The 20,705-nt window shown below is 34.8% G+C and overlaps 1 protein-coding gene across 2 annotated transcripts in view; it reads right to left on the minus strand.

Moving 5' to 3' along the window:
• LOC108730456 (RNA-binding protein fusilli) overlaps positions 1-20,705 on the minus strand; it is a 55,795-nt gene that overhangs the window by 25,089 nt on the left and 10,001 nt on the right. For both annotated transcript variants that reach the window (XM_018460166.1, XM_018460165.1), the window contains 2 exons: positions 7,730-7,924; positions 4,259-4,487 (listed from right to left, as the gene is read on the minus strand). In XM_018460166.1, the coding sequence (XP_018315668.1) occupies positions 4,259-4,487; positions 7,730-7,924 (424 nt within the window). The remainder of the gene's footprint in view (positions 1-4,258; positions 4,488-7,729; positions 7,925-20,705) is intronic.

The following is a 20,705-nucleotide window of genomic DNA, read 5'->3' on the forward strand; positions in this document are numbered from 1 at the left end:
AACACGAGAAAAATATCAATGAATATTACATGTTCGCTTAATAATATAGTTGTCCTTATCAGCGTCACTCGGGAACATGCTAACAAGGGAAGTTTCACAACTGTCCGGAACCGATTTGATTCTCCATGAAATATGTTTCACCCCTTAAACATGAGTTACCGCAAGTATAAACAGATACGTGTCTCTTAGATTTTCGTGTTTAACAACATATTTCATGGAGAATCAAATCGGTTCCGGACAGTTGTGAAACTTCCCTTTAAGTGACACTTTCGAAATTCTAACTGAGGTAAAAGTAGTAGAAAAAACGTCAACAATTTCGTTAAATTATAACATCAGTTTGACAGAGACAACAAAAATGTACCTGATAATATTACAAATTCATGACTGTCAAGGGGATAGATTTTTAGAAGAATTTTAAATTAATGTTTAAATAATATTTATATTTTGATGTTTATATTGATATAATATTGATGGATACAAAAGACTCCATGACAAATTCCCTGAATTTGCAAACCACGTCGCATCTGCGATGTGGATACGCAATACGTGCATGTATGTTCGGAGTGCGTGTGTAAGCAGAATGTAGAAAACCAAAGTCCGGCTAATCTCGAACGCGGCTCGCATTGAACAGATGAACGGTGAATCGATCGATATTCATACGTGCATATTCGTACACATATGTCTCAGACGGCGCAGGTGTTCTTGTTTTATTAGTGCCAGGTAGATATGGCATGCTGGATATAAAAGGAGACCTGGTATATGTAGCTCATCCGAATCGAAATTGGATTTGAGACGGACACGTTTCGTTTCGGAAATCTGTTACTTCTGGCTTCTTATTGTTAGTGCAGGAAATATCAACTTCGAGATTCGAATTTCCATTAAAGTTACAACAAAGAATTCGTATATGAAGTGCTAAATAAATGAGCACAAATTAGCAATGTAGCGTTTACTGTCATATCATTTGCTATAACTACAACACGACTCAAAAAAATAAAGTTTTCCAGAATTTAATTGTTTTGAATCGTTAAATTTTGTAATATTAATTTTGAAATGCAATTTTAGTGTAATAATTGATTGTAGAGGAATAAGAGTATATTTTTTTCTTTTTTTTTTTGTTTTCGTTCTGTTTTTTTGCAAGCAACTGGCAAATGACAAATTTTGAGTTATGTCGTTGTTATAACAAATGAGCGATATATTCAACAGGTATGAAAAAAAATTAATAGAAATTTCACACGAGACATTTTAACTTTACGCAATATTCTTCAACCGCGCAATATTAGAGTTATCGTAAAAGCGAGATGAATCGAGAAGGAAATCGCGTTGCTCTATTAGATTGCAAGTCTTGAAATAAATTTCGTCCCCTAACAAAATGCGAGAGAACAATATCTTATCACACGCACGTTACTTTTAAAAATAAATAAAAATGATGGATTAATTTAATTACGTAGATATTTATAGGGTTAAGAAAGTTCCCCGTAGCAAATTTAAAGTGCGGTCGACAGATAATGGAATCTTATTTTTCAAACGACTCTCCGACTACAATTAACGTCCAGATGTTTCAACTATCCTCCACATCAAGCCAAATACAGAACGAAAACGTACCTTTACCTCGACTTTAATTCCGAACAGTTAGTTTATGCGTATGCCCTCCTTGAGCCCAAGAAGAGTCTCGTGAAGGACTCTGAAGGACTATGCTGCGATCAATTTTCTCTCCCTTCGCTTGACTTTTTCTAGTCTAATTTACGACAATTCAGAAAATTCGCGAGATCGAACGAAATCAGCCAGAGAATTCGTCACAATCACGCTCGAGATTCACGCGAATGGCAGCTGATGGCAGCTGATGGCAGCTGATGGCAGCTGATGGCAGCGGCGACGCGACACATGCGCTCGTACTCCGTACGATCATAGAGACTACTTGCTACTGACTGTGACTGGTAACTACTACTGACGTCGCGTCGGTTGAGACCTGAGAGTTGAGCTTGAGACACGACCAATGTTGTTAGACGGGCCGGGTTTTTGGCGCATGTGCGACAGTGAGGCAGCGAACACAATGGCGTAGCCAATGTAGGAGAAATTGGCACCGAAAAGGAACAATTAAGAAACGCAAGATTAGGGAATTCCAATCTTCGTGGATAGACGAGAATATTTTTAAGGGACGGTTGGCTCTTTACCATAAAAAAAAATAAACCATTATGTACTGTAGGCAAGGAACTCATCAGATGTGCTGAATCAGTTTTGATTCAGCACTCACAAATAGTCAAACATATTGAAAATATAAAAAATCGATTGACCTGATTGATAACGATAATAAATTAATAGAATTTATCACATAAAGATAAACTCGAACGAGCCGAAATTAAATTAGCAACATTTTATGTTGGACACAATATTGCATTTTACATCGCAGATCACTTAATTCCGCCGTTGAAGGATATTTGTATAGATCCTAAAGTTGTACAAGATTTTGCATTAGGCCGACTTAAATGTACAAATATAGTATATAGTATATGTAAAATATAAAAAATACATTACAATTTTCAAAAACTTTTTAACGCATGGGCGACTAGTGAACTCTTGTTTATTAGTAACGAATACGTTAGTGAAGATACATTATTCGAGACGCATGCGCCAAAAACCCGGCCCGTCTAACAACACCGGACACGACCGGTGTTATCTTGTCGTCGGGAAGCATCGAGCGCGTCTGAGGCACTAGATATGTAGGTATTCCTCTCTATCCGCCATTTTGGTTCTACTTGATAATTGTTATAATACGATTATGTGACAAAGGTAAATGTTAATTAAGAAGAGCCCGCTCACCTCAAATTTTGATAAAAATACACTGAATCGATGCGTTTTCGAGTAAAAATAAAGATTTGACAAGAAAAAAGTGTCGCTCTGCTCCGCAAACCGAGATATTAATCCTTAAAGTGGACGACTATTCGGATTAGGAAATCTGTCACAGCAGTGGTTCACTGCGTTAAAAACACAAATTCACTGCTTTTAAAATACAAATTCACTACTTTAACAGAGAATTTATGTTTTTAAAGCACAGTGAACCACTGTTATGACAGATTTTCTAACCCGAATAGTTATCGACTTTAAGGATTAATATCTCGGTTCGCAGAGCAGAGAGACACTTTTTTCTTGTCAAATCTTTATTTTTACGCGAAAACGCATCGATTCAATGTATTTTTATCAAAATTTGGGCTCTTCTTAATATTTACCTTTATCACTAATCGTACTATAACCTATCAATCAAGTGGAATCAAGATGGCCGATGAGAATACCTACATATTTAGTGCCTTAGCGCGTCAAGTGTCTCGGGTTGACTTCCGTCGCGCCCGCCGCCTGACGGCCACGCGTCGCGTAGGACTCCGACATGGAAACCCGCAAACGGCATGGACTACACGTGGGTGAATTTCTTCGTTGAGACATGACCATGTCGGTGTTGCGCGGCTCAAGTTCGAACACGAGACTGCAATACCATTCCGCGGCAAGCACCGTTACCGATACACCATCGGTGAGGACGTGTGTGCACTGGCATTAGCATACAATACCGTGCGAGATTTCTTAACTAGCGTAGCACACTTAAAAATACAGATCCTCCCAGGTAGGATTTTATTCGGCCATTTTATATAGCCGATCTTCCCGAAATGAAAACAGAAGATTTAATTGAAAAGCGATAGGAAATAAAAAATATTTTTCAGGAGCAATTATATTATTCTCCGAAAAAAGCAATGGGGATTGAAGAACCCTTACAAAAATCCAATATTGGCCAATTTAATATTAAAGTCAATTTAATACTAAAAAGTAGTAATTAATTACTTATTTTGAGTATTAAAAACACTAAACGCTTAATTGACATTCAAAATAAGTAGTTAATTACTATAATCCAGTATTACGTTTCTACAAAGGAAATCGTAGCAACTAAAACTGTCAATAAACTATCCCACAATTTCTGCACTTGATATATCCTTTGAAATCAAAGAGAAAATTTATATACATATTTAAAAAATTTTGATGAAATATCTTTGTTATATATACATATTTGAACAAATGCTATTGGGTTAATTGGTCGTATGCAGTGGCACTGATGTCAAAGATAACACGTTACATCGAAAACGAAAAGAAAGAGAGACTAAAAATATTTTGTAAAATGTTTATGTGTGCGTAAATAAAAAGATACGAAATAAGAAACGTACGCAACGAGGTCAGCTTGGCGACTGATGATAGTTTTTACATAAGCGTGAAAGGATACATTGCAACATTTCTTGTACTCCGAGAGTCGATAGCTCCCCGTGAGATGAATAGCATTCTACAAAGTCCTTTCGGAGATCATGAAAGTAGTTGTAATGTTCCGGTAGCTCGATGTCCTTATTGCAAGCCTCCGGATGCAGGCATTGCCTCATCGAAGCCTGACCGTCCACAACAAATCGCGGCTTGAGACCGGAAGTTACGCTAGACATCGAGCTCCACCAAGTCTCAAACTTGAAACAAAAATAAGACATTGATATATGCGTTACATTATTTTCTATCATTATTATATTAATTTTTTGATGATATCAAAAAGGATACATGCGAAAAATTAACACACGCACGCGCACACATATACCTACATATACTACACCCGTTAACAAAATTATCGCACAGGTAAATTTATTTCAGAATTTCGTATAAATTCAAATAAGCGTAATTTCGCGAAAAACGGTCGTATTTAAAAGTATTTTTTTTTTTTATTCATTTTCAAAGGTAACGTCTGTACTTTACGAAACTTTCAATGAATTTTGACTCTATTTTTATCCCTATCTTACATCTTTTCAAAAATAAGGACGTGTTCCTTTTTTAAGAAATTTATATAGTTGACGCACTCTACGGAGTGGAATAAATTTTTTTCATAAACATCATGATAATCATCGTAAAGTATGGACTTTACTTTTACAAATTAAGAAAAAATTAAACTTTGTACGATTTTTTTTCGAGGAAATACAGTGTATCAAACTTACCTATGCATTTTATTCAATTACCGCCAGCATTAGCATTACCCGATGCGCACCACGGGGAGGATGCTGGTCGGATTTTGCGAATTGTGTGTGTGTGTGTGTGTGTGTGTGTGTGTGTGTGTGTGTGTGTGTGTATGTGGGTGTGGAGGTATGTGGATGACTTCGTCTTCGGATGACCTCTTGTAAACGTGTACGCATATCGATGCAAGCTCTAATTGAGCCTGAGGAATTTCCCATCATATTCGATGCAATGCCGCTTCCAGTTGCTGCAGATTTGTTGGCTGTTCCTCTAATCTTCGTAGTCTTCTTCCCATCATATCCTATACATATTCAATGGGATTCAAATCCGCGCTCATTGGTGAACGTAGTAGCATGTATAGGGAAATTCCTCAGGCTTTAATTAGAGCTTGCATCAATATGCGAGGCGGAAATATACATTTTTGAAGAGCAAAGCCCCCCTAAAATTTTGAAAAGCATGCCTCCACATGCCTCCACTCCCCCCTCCACATACACGCACGCATGCACGCACGCACGCATGCACGCACGCAAAAAATCGGATTAACAACCTCTCCGTGGTGCGCATCGGGTAATGCTGCGGCGGTAATTGAATAAAATGCATAGGTAAGTTTGATACACTGTAAGTTTAATACACTGTTTGATACACTTCTCGAAAAAAAATCGTACAAAGCTTAATTTTTTTTAATTTGTAAGAGAAAAGTCCACACTTTACGATGGTTATCATGACATTTACGAAAAAAATTTACTCCCCTTAGAGTGCGTCAAACTATGCAAATTTCTTAAAAAAAAAAACACGTCCTCATTTTTGAAAAGATGCCAGGTAGGTGTAAGAATAGATTCAAAATTCATTGAAAGCTTCGTAAAATACAGACTTTATCTTTAAAAAAAAAACTTTTAAATGCGACATTTTTCACGGAGTTACGCTTATTCGAATTTATGCGAAATTTTTATATAAAATTATGTATGCGATAATTTTGTTAACGAGTGTATATTCCTAATTCTCGAGAGATTATCTTTTAATTGAAGAAATTCAAAAAATGCATAGATATCTTTATGTCTCAATAGATAAAAGAGTAAAAGAGATAATGAATAAACTTCTCTCCTATTGATATTAAACGAAGCATATATATATTTCTTAAGATCGTCAATGTGAATACACATTTTAAGAATATCCCACACAACACGTTGGCATTCGAAAAAGGACATCCATGTTATGCCCATTTCATGTCCCGATTATGTTCACGAAAAAAAGGACGTGTGGTTAAGGTCATGTGGTTAAGGCCTTTAACGGTCAAGCTGGATCTTAAGTGCTTAAATTGCCTTAAATGATTCGATGTGAATTTATATCCTACCTACGTAGTCATTTAAATTCCGCGCCAAATTGATTTCTCGTTCTTGAAACGTAAACCTGACTGAACTGCAATAGTAATATCATAAATTAAATTGGCTAGCAATTTAATATAATTTGATGCTCATAGGCATCTTATTGTTAGAAAGATTTTAATAATGCTGAATAACATATTAAAATCTGTAAGTAATGAGGTGAGGACACTCGCACACAATGCAAGAAATCCACACACAGAAAAATACATAAGTAATAGTTACTCTATGCAAGTAATAATAAAACTTATTTCAAGTATTTTTTAAAAATTCATATATCCGCAAATCTATCATAAGTTCATCAGAAGCATTAAATTTATTCGAAATATATTCTGAATTTTAGTAAGTTTAATATACTTCAATCAAGTTTATTAAATTAAAACAAATTCGATTTATTATGAAAGGAGAATTTATTTCTTCGATCAATTTTATAATATTCTTAAAAAAAAAAAATAAGTTTTTGTTTTGAGTACCTACATAATAGAGTTTTTCTAAAATTTTTGTAATAAGTATATTTTAAGATTATTATCGAGAAAATATTCTGTGTTAAAGATAATCGTCACTTAAAAGAAAGAAAATTAATTGAGTAATTACTTTTCTTAGCAGTAGATTGATATTTTTCTATGTGGAGGTTCGATCCTCGAGGTAATATTTTTCGCGATAAAATTATTTACAGATTTTAATATGTTATTCGGCATCATTAAAATCTTCCTAAGATGCCTATGTTGAACATCAAATTATTAAATTGCTATAATCAATTTAATTTGTAATTATTATTACTGTAGTTCAATCAGGTTTGCGTTTCAAGACCGAAAAATCAATTCGGGGGGGGGGGATAAATTAAATAACTACATAGATAGTATATAAATTCACATCGAATCATAAGTACTTAAGATCAAGCTTGACCGTTTAAGGGGATGCTGGAATGACTAAGTTATCACGAAAGTTAATCGAAAAAAAAATTAAAAAAATTTTTTAACATTCTTTCGATTTTAGTACAAGGTCCACTGCACCACCTCCTAATTTTGCGTCTACTTTAATATATATATATATATATATCCTATAAAAGGATTTTTTATTCCGTTCAGTCAACTCGAAGATTTTTATGCGACTGTAATGTGATAATTTGGTCACTCCAGCATCCCCTGAAGGCTTTTATCCTAAAAGTGTGTCTCTCCTATTGACTTTCAATGTTAATCGATATGTCTATTTATGGTGCATTTTTAATAGACAATATTATTATATTACAAATGTGATTTTTTAATAAAATTCTCAATAAGTATCTGAAATCCAAAGCCTTCTTCCACTACGGTCGTCGATGTGAAACACACCTTTTCGATAGCTTGCTGCAGAGGAATTCCGTACTCCCGGAGGTTTCGTTCGGTCAAGGCTGGTGCGTGTACCAGCGCGGCCTCGCTAATGATCCCGCTACTTCCGGCAATCGCTGGGTTGTCGCTGCCAGTCCCGGGCGTGCAATTCTCTTCCATTACCATCGGTCGCACGATGTATTGCTGCCTGCCCAGCACCTGCAAGAAAAGCGTACCCGAGCCGTGAAGAGCGAGGCCCACAAAAACTTGGCGAGCTGTTGCTATGCAAGGCACAACGCAACAACGCAACGTATCAATTAAGGCGAATACAAACTTACTGCGTACCCGCGCATATCATCGTTACGTATCAATGTAGACGCGGAGAATGTTGCACCGTTGCGTATCAAAATTATGACACAATGGTACTCAGGCGGAACGTAAAGATGCCTGGCATCCATTTTGACGTCATGATTATATCAAAATGCGTGCCACAAAATGGCACCAAAATAATTATTCAGTCATTTTTCGATCAATCATGATTTATTTTAACATCATTATTTTAACAAAATTACGTTATCCTGACTCTATTATTTTGCTCAGATAACAAAAAGCGCAAACCGTATCATTGAATTTATACATAATGACAATACGATACACAAGGCTGTATTCGTTTTTATATTCTGTGCGCGAAGAAAGATGTAACTTAATTTTATCTATAATATCGGGACAAACGGGGCAAGCGCGGTTTCGCTTCCGTACTTATCAAAGCGAGCTGCAAAGTACGAAGCAGAACAAAAAAATACGAATACAGATACAAACGGCACGTTTCCCTGGGTGTTTATTCGCGCTCAAAATCGAAACATTCGTCCTGCGAAAGTAAATGTTATGAAAAATATATGTGTATTGTAAAAAAAAAAAACGAAACGCGCGAATTGTACCTACACACAATCTTGCACGTACAATCTTTACGCGGTTGCATTTACTCTCATCTGTCCTAACATTCGTGAGCGAGATAAGATTCGTAAAAACAAAGGAGACTACATCTTATGAAATGGCATCTTGTACATTTACCTGCTTTACGCTCTTATTTCCAAGCGCAGCTCCGACTTGTCTGTTTTATTTCCATTTGCATAATTCGATAAAAATCTCGACGCTCACATACGACATGTTTCTGTTATCACCACCGTATTTTTCTGCGATCGATCTTAATTAAGCCGGGAGAGTGGGAGAAAGGGGAAGAAAGAAAGAAAGAGAGAGAGAGAGAGAGAGAGAGAGAGAAAGCGTCATTTATTGGGCGCTCTGACAGCTCTGACATTCCTTATAAATTCTCTTATAAGGGAATGCTAAAACAATAGCCAAACTTGATCGATGTCAATAGTACAGACTTTTTTAATTCCATATTAAAAATGCTGCGATAATAGTAACATCTTTAATTCATTTCTTACATTTTATCGTTCTGTCTCACATACATGCATACATTTGTCCTTATCTAACATATTGCAACGCCATCTCTTGCAAGATTCGGCACTTACTGTTACACACAATTACTATTCTTTATCAGTCTGAGCCTTCGCTAAGCATACGTATACACCAGTATACACGTAATTTGCAAATTAATATAAATCTTTTTTTTAAATTTCCAATCTTACATTATAGTTCTATAAATTCAGTATTGTTCATAATTCACGTAATTCAACGAGTAGTGTTATTTTGTCAATAACGAGCATGGAACGTTTGTATTAAGGAAACGTCTACGTCAGACGACAACTCTACGAGTTGAAAAATGTAAGTTTTTAACTTTTTTTCCGATTTTAGTATAAAGTCCACTGCCCTACACTTTCTAATTTTACGTCTATTTCAATTCTGCAAAAGGATTTTGATTCCGTTCAGTCATTTCGGAAATTTTTGTACAACTGTAATGTATTAATAATTTCATCATTCCAGCATCTCTTTAAGTACTAAAACGTAATAGTACAAAATTAACATTCAGAAATAAAAAATATCAGTAGGGGAGAATGTGGAACACCCCTATAAGGGACATATATTGTGTGCCTTGGGACACACTTATATTTTTAACAAAATAACGAGATTCTTAATGTTGGCTGCTCAGTTATGTTACTTTTCAATTGAAATAACTGAACAACATAAAAAATTTCGTTATTATTAAAAATATAATTAATGTGTCTCAAAATACAATATATCCTTAATACTACCCTTAGATTTCCAATATACAAATTTTTGAAAAAAAAAAAAAAATGAACGATAAACCTTTTGGAGAGGATTGTAGCTTGAGTACGGGTTACGGTTCTTGATCCGTACTCTATTAAATAATTAAACAATCGCGCTCCCCAAATAATAATAAATCTAGTACATAAAACAACAATAAAAAGTAGCTTTCAAATTTAATTTTTTACATCTTTATAACGTAAAAGAGATATATGCGCGAGTAATATTCGAAAACTGACGAATATCTATAATCAATAATTAGATCCAGTCATCATCGAAGGTTAAACATATACGATTCGGTACAAATAAAAATCCTGGCGATTACATAATGAGACACGTTTGTCTTGTTATCGCCACATGTTCATCGCTTTTCCGCTGTTTATTGAAATACATGTTGTTAAAACACTCGGGGGACCGGGCTAAAGCCCATGTCAAGTACTATGCATTTAGAGATTGAGGATTGCGAATTGAAAATTAGAATTCAGCCAATGAGAATGAAATAAATTGAAATTAAAATTAATTCAGCTTATCAGAACGAAACGGATTATAGACAAAATTATATGACTAGTCAAATTCTAATCTCCAATTCACAATCTTCAATGTGTATAGTGTGATCCGAGCTTAATTAATTCTTTTAGTCTCAATCGAGACATGCAAAATCGGGGACGATCGACAGCGCGCGGTCAAGATCACGAGCACTTTGCACCTCGAACTTGACCCATGTGTTTCCTTGTACATCGATAATGTATCGCGATTAGCGGCATTAACGCCGAGAAGCGCCTGCGACGAGACCAGTGTACTTCCGCCAGCTGTGCAACGATTGCATATCGGAAGGGGCAGCTAAGAGCGCATCTGACAACCTGGAATAATAATCGCGGACGAGTTCTACGGCTGACTGTCGTAGTTCAGGATCTGTCAGAATCTCGCATGTAAAAAAACGGAACAATAGAGAATCGTAAATCGTAAATCTTAGACTATTCAGACTTCTTTTTCTCTAGTTAATAATGAGAAAAGAAATCGCGAAGCCGAATAAGTGAGACCACGAGTGAGAAAATATTGCGAAACAATATCTTAAGATTACAGCGATTCTCAAAGTTTGCTAATTACATCGCGAAATTTCGCAGCCTATATTATTATTATAGATAAAAATAAGAAAATTTATATCTGATTTTAACACTTTCAAACAAATTGAAAGTTTGCTAATTACGTCGCGAAATTTCGCAGCCTATATTATTATTATAGATAAAAATAAGAAAATTTATATCTGATTTTGATACTTTCAAACAAATTGTGTGAAGGGTTCACCGTAACGATCATCAATATATAATTCTTAAACTAATTTCATTTCTCAAACATTGATCAACATGTATTTTCGCATTCTACATTATTATTGTAGAAAAATTGAAGAAAATTTATATCCGATTTTATCATCTCCAAATTTAATAGTTTAGTGCAATAATCAACATTTAATTTCGCATTTTACATTATTATTGTAGAAAAATTTTTTAAATATATATTCTATTTTAATTCCCAAATAAATTTAAAATTCTAATGCAACCATAAACAATTTTCTCTCTCTCTCTCTCTCTCTCTCAAAGTGATCTTGTACTTCTCACAAATTTATCAATACATAATTCTCCTAATTTCAATTTTACATACACTGAGAGAAAAGTGTACTAAATTTTAATAAATATTTATTCGAATAGTGCCAATTGAATATTTACTAAATGTAAACCAAATACATTTAGTACCAAATATATTTATTTGGTACAAGAACTATTAATTTAATTTACCTATTATTATATTTTATTTAACAAATATTTATTTTCCGTAAATAAATGTTGTATTAGTACTCTATTCAAAAAATTATTTATTAAAATTTAATGTATTTTTTTCTCAGCGTATAAATGTTCTCTAGATTTCGAAGGAGATAGAAATTTCTCATTATCACATTGAATTCTTCGATTCATCTCGCAGGACTACACTCAGAGAAAAACATAGTGATAGCAACTATAATAAATGTATAATATAGGTGACAACTGTATAAGTACTATAGTACACTGTAGAATTAAAAAAATATATATATATATACACACACACACACACACACACACACACACACACACACATATATGGTGTTGAATAATTTAATATGTATTTTATAATTACAATAATTACACTTTCGCCATTGTTATATCTTTTTCTTTAAGTAATAGTATGATAAAATATTATATATAGTTTGGAAAACGATGTTATGTTTTGATTTTGACACAGTCTAAAATGGACTTTATGTAAAAGCAATTAATGGAGCAAAGTACAAAAGCCCCTCGACCTTGCTGAGCCCGCATATCTTTTATGCAGGTACACACGTATGAGTACTAAATCAGCATGGACACATACGAACGATAATACATATGTCACTGCGTCTTTGATGATTACCGTATGCGCCAATATACGGAATGTCTCAGAATTACCGTCGCTATTAATACTAAGTAATAATGACGCTAATGCCTCGAAAGCAATTACGAAGAAGTAATTTTTCAAAACGCGAAATCTATTTCCGCGGCAACTCATAGAAACGCACAATCTTATCGCAGACTTTCGTGTTTAAGTTCCTTTTTATGTATTTATTTATATCGTTCGTCTTTTACGTCGCACGATCGTACTTCAACCTCGTGTTGATTATATTCTTGAATATCGTGTTGCGAAAAAAATGTTTCGAATTAAAAACATCTACGAATGTTTAATATCCTTACAATCTACAATTTTATGATTAATTTCTAACTATTTAAATAGAAAGTATATTAGAAAGTATACACATGTCTGTATGTATATGTATACATATATACAGACTTGACTGTAAGTATAAAACAAACCTTTATTGCATTTTTTTGGAAAAGGCGGTAATAAAAACCAAAAGAAAAAAAAACTAACAAAATATTAAAATTATTACTTTTATAAATATAAAAATAAATATAAAAATATAAAAATAATTACTTTTAAAATAAAATAATTTTTTTATTTATTTTTTGTTAGATATAAAATGTTTACGTTCATTTGTGGGAGTGCTTTATACTTATAGCCGAAGCTATATATAAATATATTTTAAAAAGAAGAGAGGAGAAAAAGTATATATTGAGCAATCAGTTATACATTACAATATATATTACAATAAAAGACACGGAAAATTTCAAAGAAAGCGCCATAAATTTAAGTAATTTAAAATAAATTACAATCATTTTATCTGCCTCTTGGTAGTTATCGGGCTAATTTGGACCGGAACTATTTGATGTAACTTCCCCTATTTATTTTTTATCTTTCCTTGTCAATTAATAGCATAAAAATTCTTCGAATAGCATAAAAATCTACGGGTAAGCAAATAGTCGAGTATAATTTGATTATTCAAACGCTTTAAATCGAGTAATCTAATCTAATCCTAATTTTATTTAAAGAGATACAAATATTTGAATATTTATAGCTCTATTCGTGCTGCGTCCACGGTGACGTATGTCTATGTATAAAGAAATATAATAGGCAGGTTCTTTTGACGAGTGGGGTTAACGGATCAAGGTGCTTCTGCTAGAGGCACGATTCATCATCGTACCACGAGCACGGATCAAGCGTCTTCGAATGATGCCGCTACGTGTCGATGAAAAGTCATGGCGCAACACACGAAAGAGAGGGATCTCCACCGGGCATTACGTAAATATAAGTCGCTCTTTCGACCGGCCTTCGTCGCACTTTTTGTACGCGCGACAGGAATAACTTGCCAAAGACAGAACTACATAACCGCTTTCTCGGAGTTCACATGCGTTTATTTCAAATTAGCAGAGGAAAGAGAATCTGCGAATATCCTTCGGAATTCTTAAAAATGCATGCCGAAACGGAGCGCGAACCGAAAAATACGTGAATTTTTTAGATAAACCATCAATTTGAGAATTAAATTTCGTTCTTTTATTTAAATTTGCACTTTATTTTATGTATCCTAGACACAACTATTCCTAGATACAATTACCCTTTGTAGGGACGATTTATGAACGAAAAACAATCGTTAGAAGTGCGACGGAGGAGAAGGATTAAGGTATTTTTTTTTTTAATACTAAAAAGCTATACATTTTTATTTAAATTATATAAGTATTTATTATTTAAATAATATTTAAAATAAAAATGGTAAAAAAATTCTAAAAATCAAAACAAAAAAAGTATCAATCTTGTACAACTGCACCTGTGTTTTCCCTTTAACTAAAATAATTTTTAATTCACCTTGATATACATGAAACTCACTGTCTGTTTCACAACTCTCTTGTTAAAATGAAAAATTAATCTATGGAAGAACGACGTTAATTTTATATGTATAAGTAACAATACGTAAACGTATTAACAACGAATTCAATTTCATACCCGGCATCGGATGTTTTTCGAATTCGATGCACAAAAAAATGAAGCTTTCCGAAGGACGAAGGTTCAATGAACGAGAAAGAGTATTTCACTAATACTATTACATCCGCATCACCACTGTTACCGTTCGAAATAACGCTCGAACCCGTGGCACGCGCCATGTGAAGAAACCAAAGTAGAAAATAGAAAAAAAAAGGAAAAGGAGAGCAGAAGAGAAATCACGACAAAGGAGAATGGAGGCGACGTATGTTCTCTCGTTATTTTTTCGTCGACGGGATGTTGCAACCGTATAAAACCGCCGCGTGGTTGTGCACAAGGTCAAATCAAACGTACACGCGATGTTCTTATAAATTATAAATGCGTCGGTCGAACTGTGACGTCGCGAGGTTGTGGTGGGGCACCGGGGGTCAAAAGTCCCGTGCTTCAGAAGATGGCAAGAACTGCTTACGTCTCTTCGAGAGGCGGCACGGCGGGGCACAAAAAACAAGTGGAAATGCAAATGTGACGCGATACGCGTTACATAATCTGCACCATCGACCGGGTTATGCTTGACGAGCGTGTCCTGCAAAAATGACATAATAAAAGTTGTCATTGCTGTCACGTGTCCATCTCCAGGTTGATCGATCGAAACGATCGTCAGTACAATCCACCTCTCTAGCTAGAATTCTCTTGTCTCTTGAAGGGACCGAATGTATCACAACTCCCAGAACGCCTAATAAATAGCAATTTTCTCTCTCTCTCTCTCTCTCTCTCTCTCTCCTTCTCCCTCCCCCCCTTCTCTAACGTGGGATTAGCGAGGCTTCATAATGGAAGCCTAATCTATTCCGCGATATACTCGTATCTCGTTCTTGATATGTGATTGCGTATCTCGGCACTCGTCGAGTTGAGACGCAATCCTGATTCGCAGCGGCCGACCATAGTGGAAGTTTGATCGGGTGGGAGAGACCATCGTAAGCGAAGGAAGGTGGGAAGAGAGGAAAAAAGAGTTAAGATGGTGGACCGGAATGGAGCGGTCGGTCGCGCGCGAATATACAGTTCGCGTACACGAACGGAATGTTGGTTACAGAAAGTTAGAGACGAATCTACGGAGATTCGACATACGGAGATTCGTATGGAAATGGCTCATGAAAAATGTGCACGTCTCTTTGCTTAATAGATGAATAAGAATTACCATCTAAGAACCACATACACTCGCCCGTGCTACTCCTCGAATAAACATAGTTCCCTCCTCGACTATTCATCGTGTGCATATGCAAAAGTGTGCGCATGTATAATTAAGCCAATGTTAATTCCCGAGGAGACGACATAAATACCGTACCAAATGCAATTTCTAACGCGTCTTGTTCAACGGAAAAAAACGCGAGTTCGGTAAACAGCGGCTCTTCGGATAGCTCAAATATTAGACAATCGCGAGTCTCGTCTGAGCAAAAATTCATAGGTGTATGTATGTATGTGTATATGTGTGTGTGTGTGTGTGTGTGTGTGTGTGTGTGTGTGTGTGTGTGTGTGTGTATATGTACATTAGTATCTTTTTCGAATAAAATCACAAGGCCTAGGTAACGCTCTGAAATTCGCGAGATTTCAGTTTGCGAGTGAACGTATACCTATCCCCCTTTTGCGTCCCTGATGTCGGCGGCGCGTGTTTCAAGATAGCCGCAGCCTTGCTGTCAGCATAAGTCAACGGCCTCTCTCGCTTCTCACGAGAGAATGCTCCAGCAAATCTACGACGAGATATACCAACGCAATATACCTGGCCGAGCATCAACCAGGCTTACCGCAAGAGTTATGAAATTGGTCTTAGAGTAAACCGTGGTTTACTGACGCTTGAAGAGTAATTGAACCACGTTTCGAGACGATTGTATTTTATGAATAACGATACCTGTATATTTCTAGATATGCAATTGCTTTTTATAATTAATTCCATTCACAGAAAGAATCGACTGTACAAGAAAAAACAACACGGAAAAAAAAACATATAATTGCGTAAATTAGAAATCTGGTAAATTCAATCAAAAAGGTACAAATCAAATATACTTATAATTATATCTATCAAACATTCGAGATAACCAGAAATTCCAATCATGATAATCAGAAGTCTGATTGATACGAGAATGCATTTTGCACTTCTTGTTGGTATAATCGAAACGTTATTCTCGGTCAAGATTTGTAAATTGAACTGAAACTTTTCGTTATGATATTTATTTATTTATCTCAATCATCGTTTCAATCCTCCAAAAATCTGTTAATCGAAAGAAATTGTAATTCGATTTGAGAAGACAGGCGATGTAACAAATGCATAAGATGAATGTATTACCATAGAAATCTAGGATTGTTGTAGCTTCGTCTGCAGTAGCTTTACGATATCTTGATTTAATTGTAATTCATGTACTATCCTCTAAAACGTTTAGAGCAAATTGTCATTCTGAAGAGTGAAATCTCACTCTTAAACATTAAAAACTGAGCCATTCTTTTTCAAGATTAGCTCAATTTTCAGTCTTTAGAATGAGATTCCACTCCAAAGAATTTAAAGTGTATGATAAAAGTTAAGATAGTCTATCTTTGTTTGATAACTATAGATTGTATAGACAAATATCAGATAAACACAGATTAAGATTCAAAACCAAAAAATTTGAATGCGTTTTCGATTGATAGTTATTTATTGATATAGTTGTGAACGTAAACTACTTGTAATTTCAAATACACAAAAAAAGTGTTCTACTTATAAGCGGAGAATTTCTGTTAGAGCATTTCCTCTAAACAAAAAATCTTACATGAAGCATATTATTGTACGTAATAATACGTATTCATCCATAAAAGAAAGTGGACACATGAGCTATGGTTAAGAGTAAATTTCTTTATAGGAAATTCTACCACAGTAACTTGAATAACCTCTTGAAATAAGAGAATATACAAGTTACTCGCGGCATGCTCGTTGTCCATTTGTAAGAAGTAAGTACATGGTCCCGTCACGAGATGAACGCGTTTCTCGTAAGAAGAAAACATCCAAAAGTTCTATAAGAAAACGTATGCAAATCGAGTTTGAGAATCTCCTAGAGATTCTAAAGCTATTTCGGAGTACGCCTCGAGTGTTTTGCTTGGGATTTTGGAATGGGATGCTAATTAATAATATTTTATTATTTTAACATTAAAACTGGTTTCACCGTTTATTTATAATTAGGGGAGACCGGGGCTAAGCTGGCATTTGAATTTTAAGTGGCAAGAATATATCTATTCTACCAGGATGATGTACACGTTACTATAAAACAGATTCTTCTAGCTAGAAGATTTGGTAATTATTGCGAAGAGATGAAACCTCATCAATGACTTTGATTTTTAGATATAATTAAAGTAAATATAATCCTGTGACTATCCTACAGAAGGTGTCATTACATGAAGTGCGAAAATGCGGAAGATAAAATCTTAACTAAAGTTTACTAGATTTCCGCGTTTCCACGCGTTCTGTTCCGCCTGTTTTGAAATACCTAACATTACATGGAGTACAACGAAATTGTCTTCAGTTGCGTATTTTTCGTACGAATTTTTCAATCGGATTATTTATAGTTTTTGAAAAATTATACAATTAAAAAAGTAACGATTTTTTATCGCAAAATTGCGACCTCTTTCTTTAAAACAGCGCCATTTTGTCTAAAATTATTATATTTTATCAAAAAATCCATACGTGCAACTGAAACTACACTCATATACTTTATAAAATAAAGAAAAAAAAATTTATTTCAGAGCTCCCGTTCAGACGCAGCACGAGCGCCCGTGGACCACCATCTTTTTTCAGACGAGGTGCACATCAATGAGCACCTCGGGCTATAAATATTAATATTATTCAATGAATTTTTTTTAATAATTTCGTAAATGTATGTACTTCGAATATATAAAGACAATAATTCATATAAGCTATTAGTTTTAAAAAAAAATTCACGATAATAGCCTTTTTTTTCGGCCGTCGCCCTGGTGTTCCCCCTTAAAGGAATCTTACACACTAAACCATATAATTTTTATACAGCAATTACTTTTTTCTTTTTTTTTTTTACAAATTCGAAAATCCTTGTCCAGGATTAAAGTATATGCAACGCATTAATACGTGTCTGTGAATTTATGCCGATAATAACAAAATTTCAAAATTGAGATCTTTATAATTCTTAATCCAATATGGCGCTCTAGAGCTGTCACGTTGTGACAACATTTGTTTCATATAAAAAAATGCTGTGCAATCTGTCCTTACGAAATAGTAGTTCACAAACTAGTAGTTTGCACGAAGAAACAACGGGGAGTTCTTAGAATTGCGTTTAGATGATTAATAAAATGATTAATTAAAACGTTATCGTGTGCGTGAGACATTGTTGAGTTATAGTGTCATTAACACATCACTACATACTATTCAGCAATATCTCACGCATATATACACATAAATTATACAATAAATTATACAATAAATGTCTATATGTGTAAGTCCTACTATGACTAATCCGTCTTTAGAATCCCCTTAAAAATACTCCAATTGTGTCTTTATTCGATTATAGTTGGAAATATCGCGCTCCTGACGTCTCTGATGCGGAATTTGAAAAAGCTACTACGAATAGGCAGACATTGCCCTAGAAATCTGAGTGGCGATTTTCAAGGTGAGGCATTATGTCAGAGACCGCTATCTAAGGCGACATCGTAACCGGCAACAGCAGCGGCGTAGCTCTTATCGTTCGATTTCTTCTCCGTAACTGAGGGACAGGGACCTGAGAGGAGCATCGCTCGCTCGCTCGCTTGCTTGCTCGCGGCCGTTGTCCCCGATCAGGGCATTCGAGATTATAAGCAGGCAGGTATGCGATCTAGGGGAGGGGGAGAAGGGCCGACCAGATGGGACCCGGGCGCACTCGTGCAAGACACGATTCGCAACGAAGAATAAAGGAAACCGGGAGCACCTGTTGCCGCAACGCGGACACGCGCTAGATTTCGAAGAAACGGAGACACGTAGCATAAACGTCGTACGCCGCCGACAGGTTAATCCAAGAATATAGCGAAGAACGTGAAAACATCAACGAATATCGTAATTATTATTGATATTATATCGTAATTATTATGTGATTCTTGTACTAAGAAAGATGTTTTGATTGTATCAACAAGATACATATGGTAGAATGCATTTTGATAGGACCAAACAAAATTTTTTATTATCATGATCGGCCATGTTCGATATAACGTTCTAATTTTTACTAAAACAAACTAAAGTCGTTCAACAGCGAACAGTATGTGGCACCGCCGACAGGTGGACGCGACAGAGTTCAATTTTTCGTAATTAAAAAAACAAAATAGATTAAAAGGTGCATTATGAGAGTGTTCACTGATCCCAAAATTAGGAGAAAAGACAAAAGTAAACGAGAGATGTACTTCGACAGTACAGTTTTTAGTTCTATACGAAAGTTAATTCAGGATAATTCTTGATAATTCCTGACAGTTATATGTGCCAAATATAGTAATATAATGACAATTAATCTGTATTAAAATGTAATGTGTAAATTTTGCGAAACACTTTGTAAATATTTTGCTTTAAAATAATTTATAATTTTATTGATAATTTTCATTATATATAGTTTATAAAATGTTTTTGGTATATTTCAAAATTTCTATCATTACCGATAATATTTAATAGATTGTCAAATTTTGTTCCACCTTTATCATTAAACATGACAAAATTTGTAGCAAAAAATCTACCTGATTTCTAATTTATGCAACCAGATTTTTTTTCAATGTAAATATATAGCTACACTACAAAATGTTTTAGTTACTTATGCCAAACAAGAAATACGAACAAAATGCATTCTGGGTAATTGAATTTTTGGTTACGTCGATTAGAATGTTTGATAGATTTAACTATAAGTATGTATATCCATAATTTGTATCTTTTTGATTGATTCTACTAGATTTTCAATTTGTGCAACCAAATTTTTTGTTGTGTACAAAAAAATAAAAGTTTAAAGATACGTATCCTGTTATAGTCCATTAAATCTGCATAAGAGAAAATTGGAGGACCGCAACTCTGTAAATTTTCCCGTAGAATTAATTCGTTTGCTTAGATAAGTAAAAATCCTTCATCCAGCATATAATATAAACATCAATACAAGGGCAAGACACGGTGATAAATTCCTTGAGTTTGCGTTTCATTGTAATGTTCTTTCTTCAACATCGCTGGATTACGTCGGGGCGAAATTGCATGAAAAATGTTTCAATTGCGAGAGGGAAGAATATCGCAATCACACGTCCTTGCGCAAATAAACCGAGCTAAAACATCCACTTTCAAATTTCGTATAGACATGAGGGAATATGAAAATTAAATCAAGGTACAAAAGTTTAAATCGAATCATAGATTCGC

The sequence above is a fragment of the Mycetomoellerius zeteki genome, unplaced genomic scaffold (assembly GCF_001594055.1).
Source record: "Mycetomoellerius zeteki isolate Tzet28-1 unplaced genomic scaffold, Tzet1.0 scaffold92, whole genome shotgun sequence".
Classification (NCBI taxonomy): domain Eukaryota; kingdom Metazoa; phylum Arthropoda; class Insecta; order Hymenoptera; family Formicidae; genus Mycetomoellerius; species Mycetomoellerius zeteki.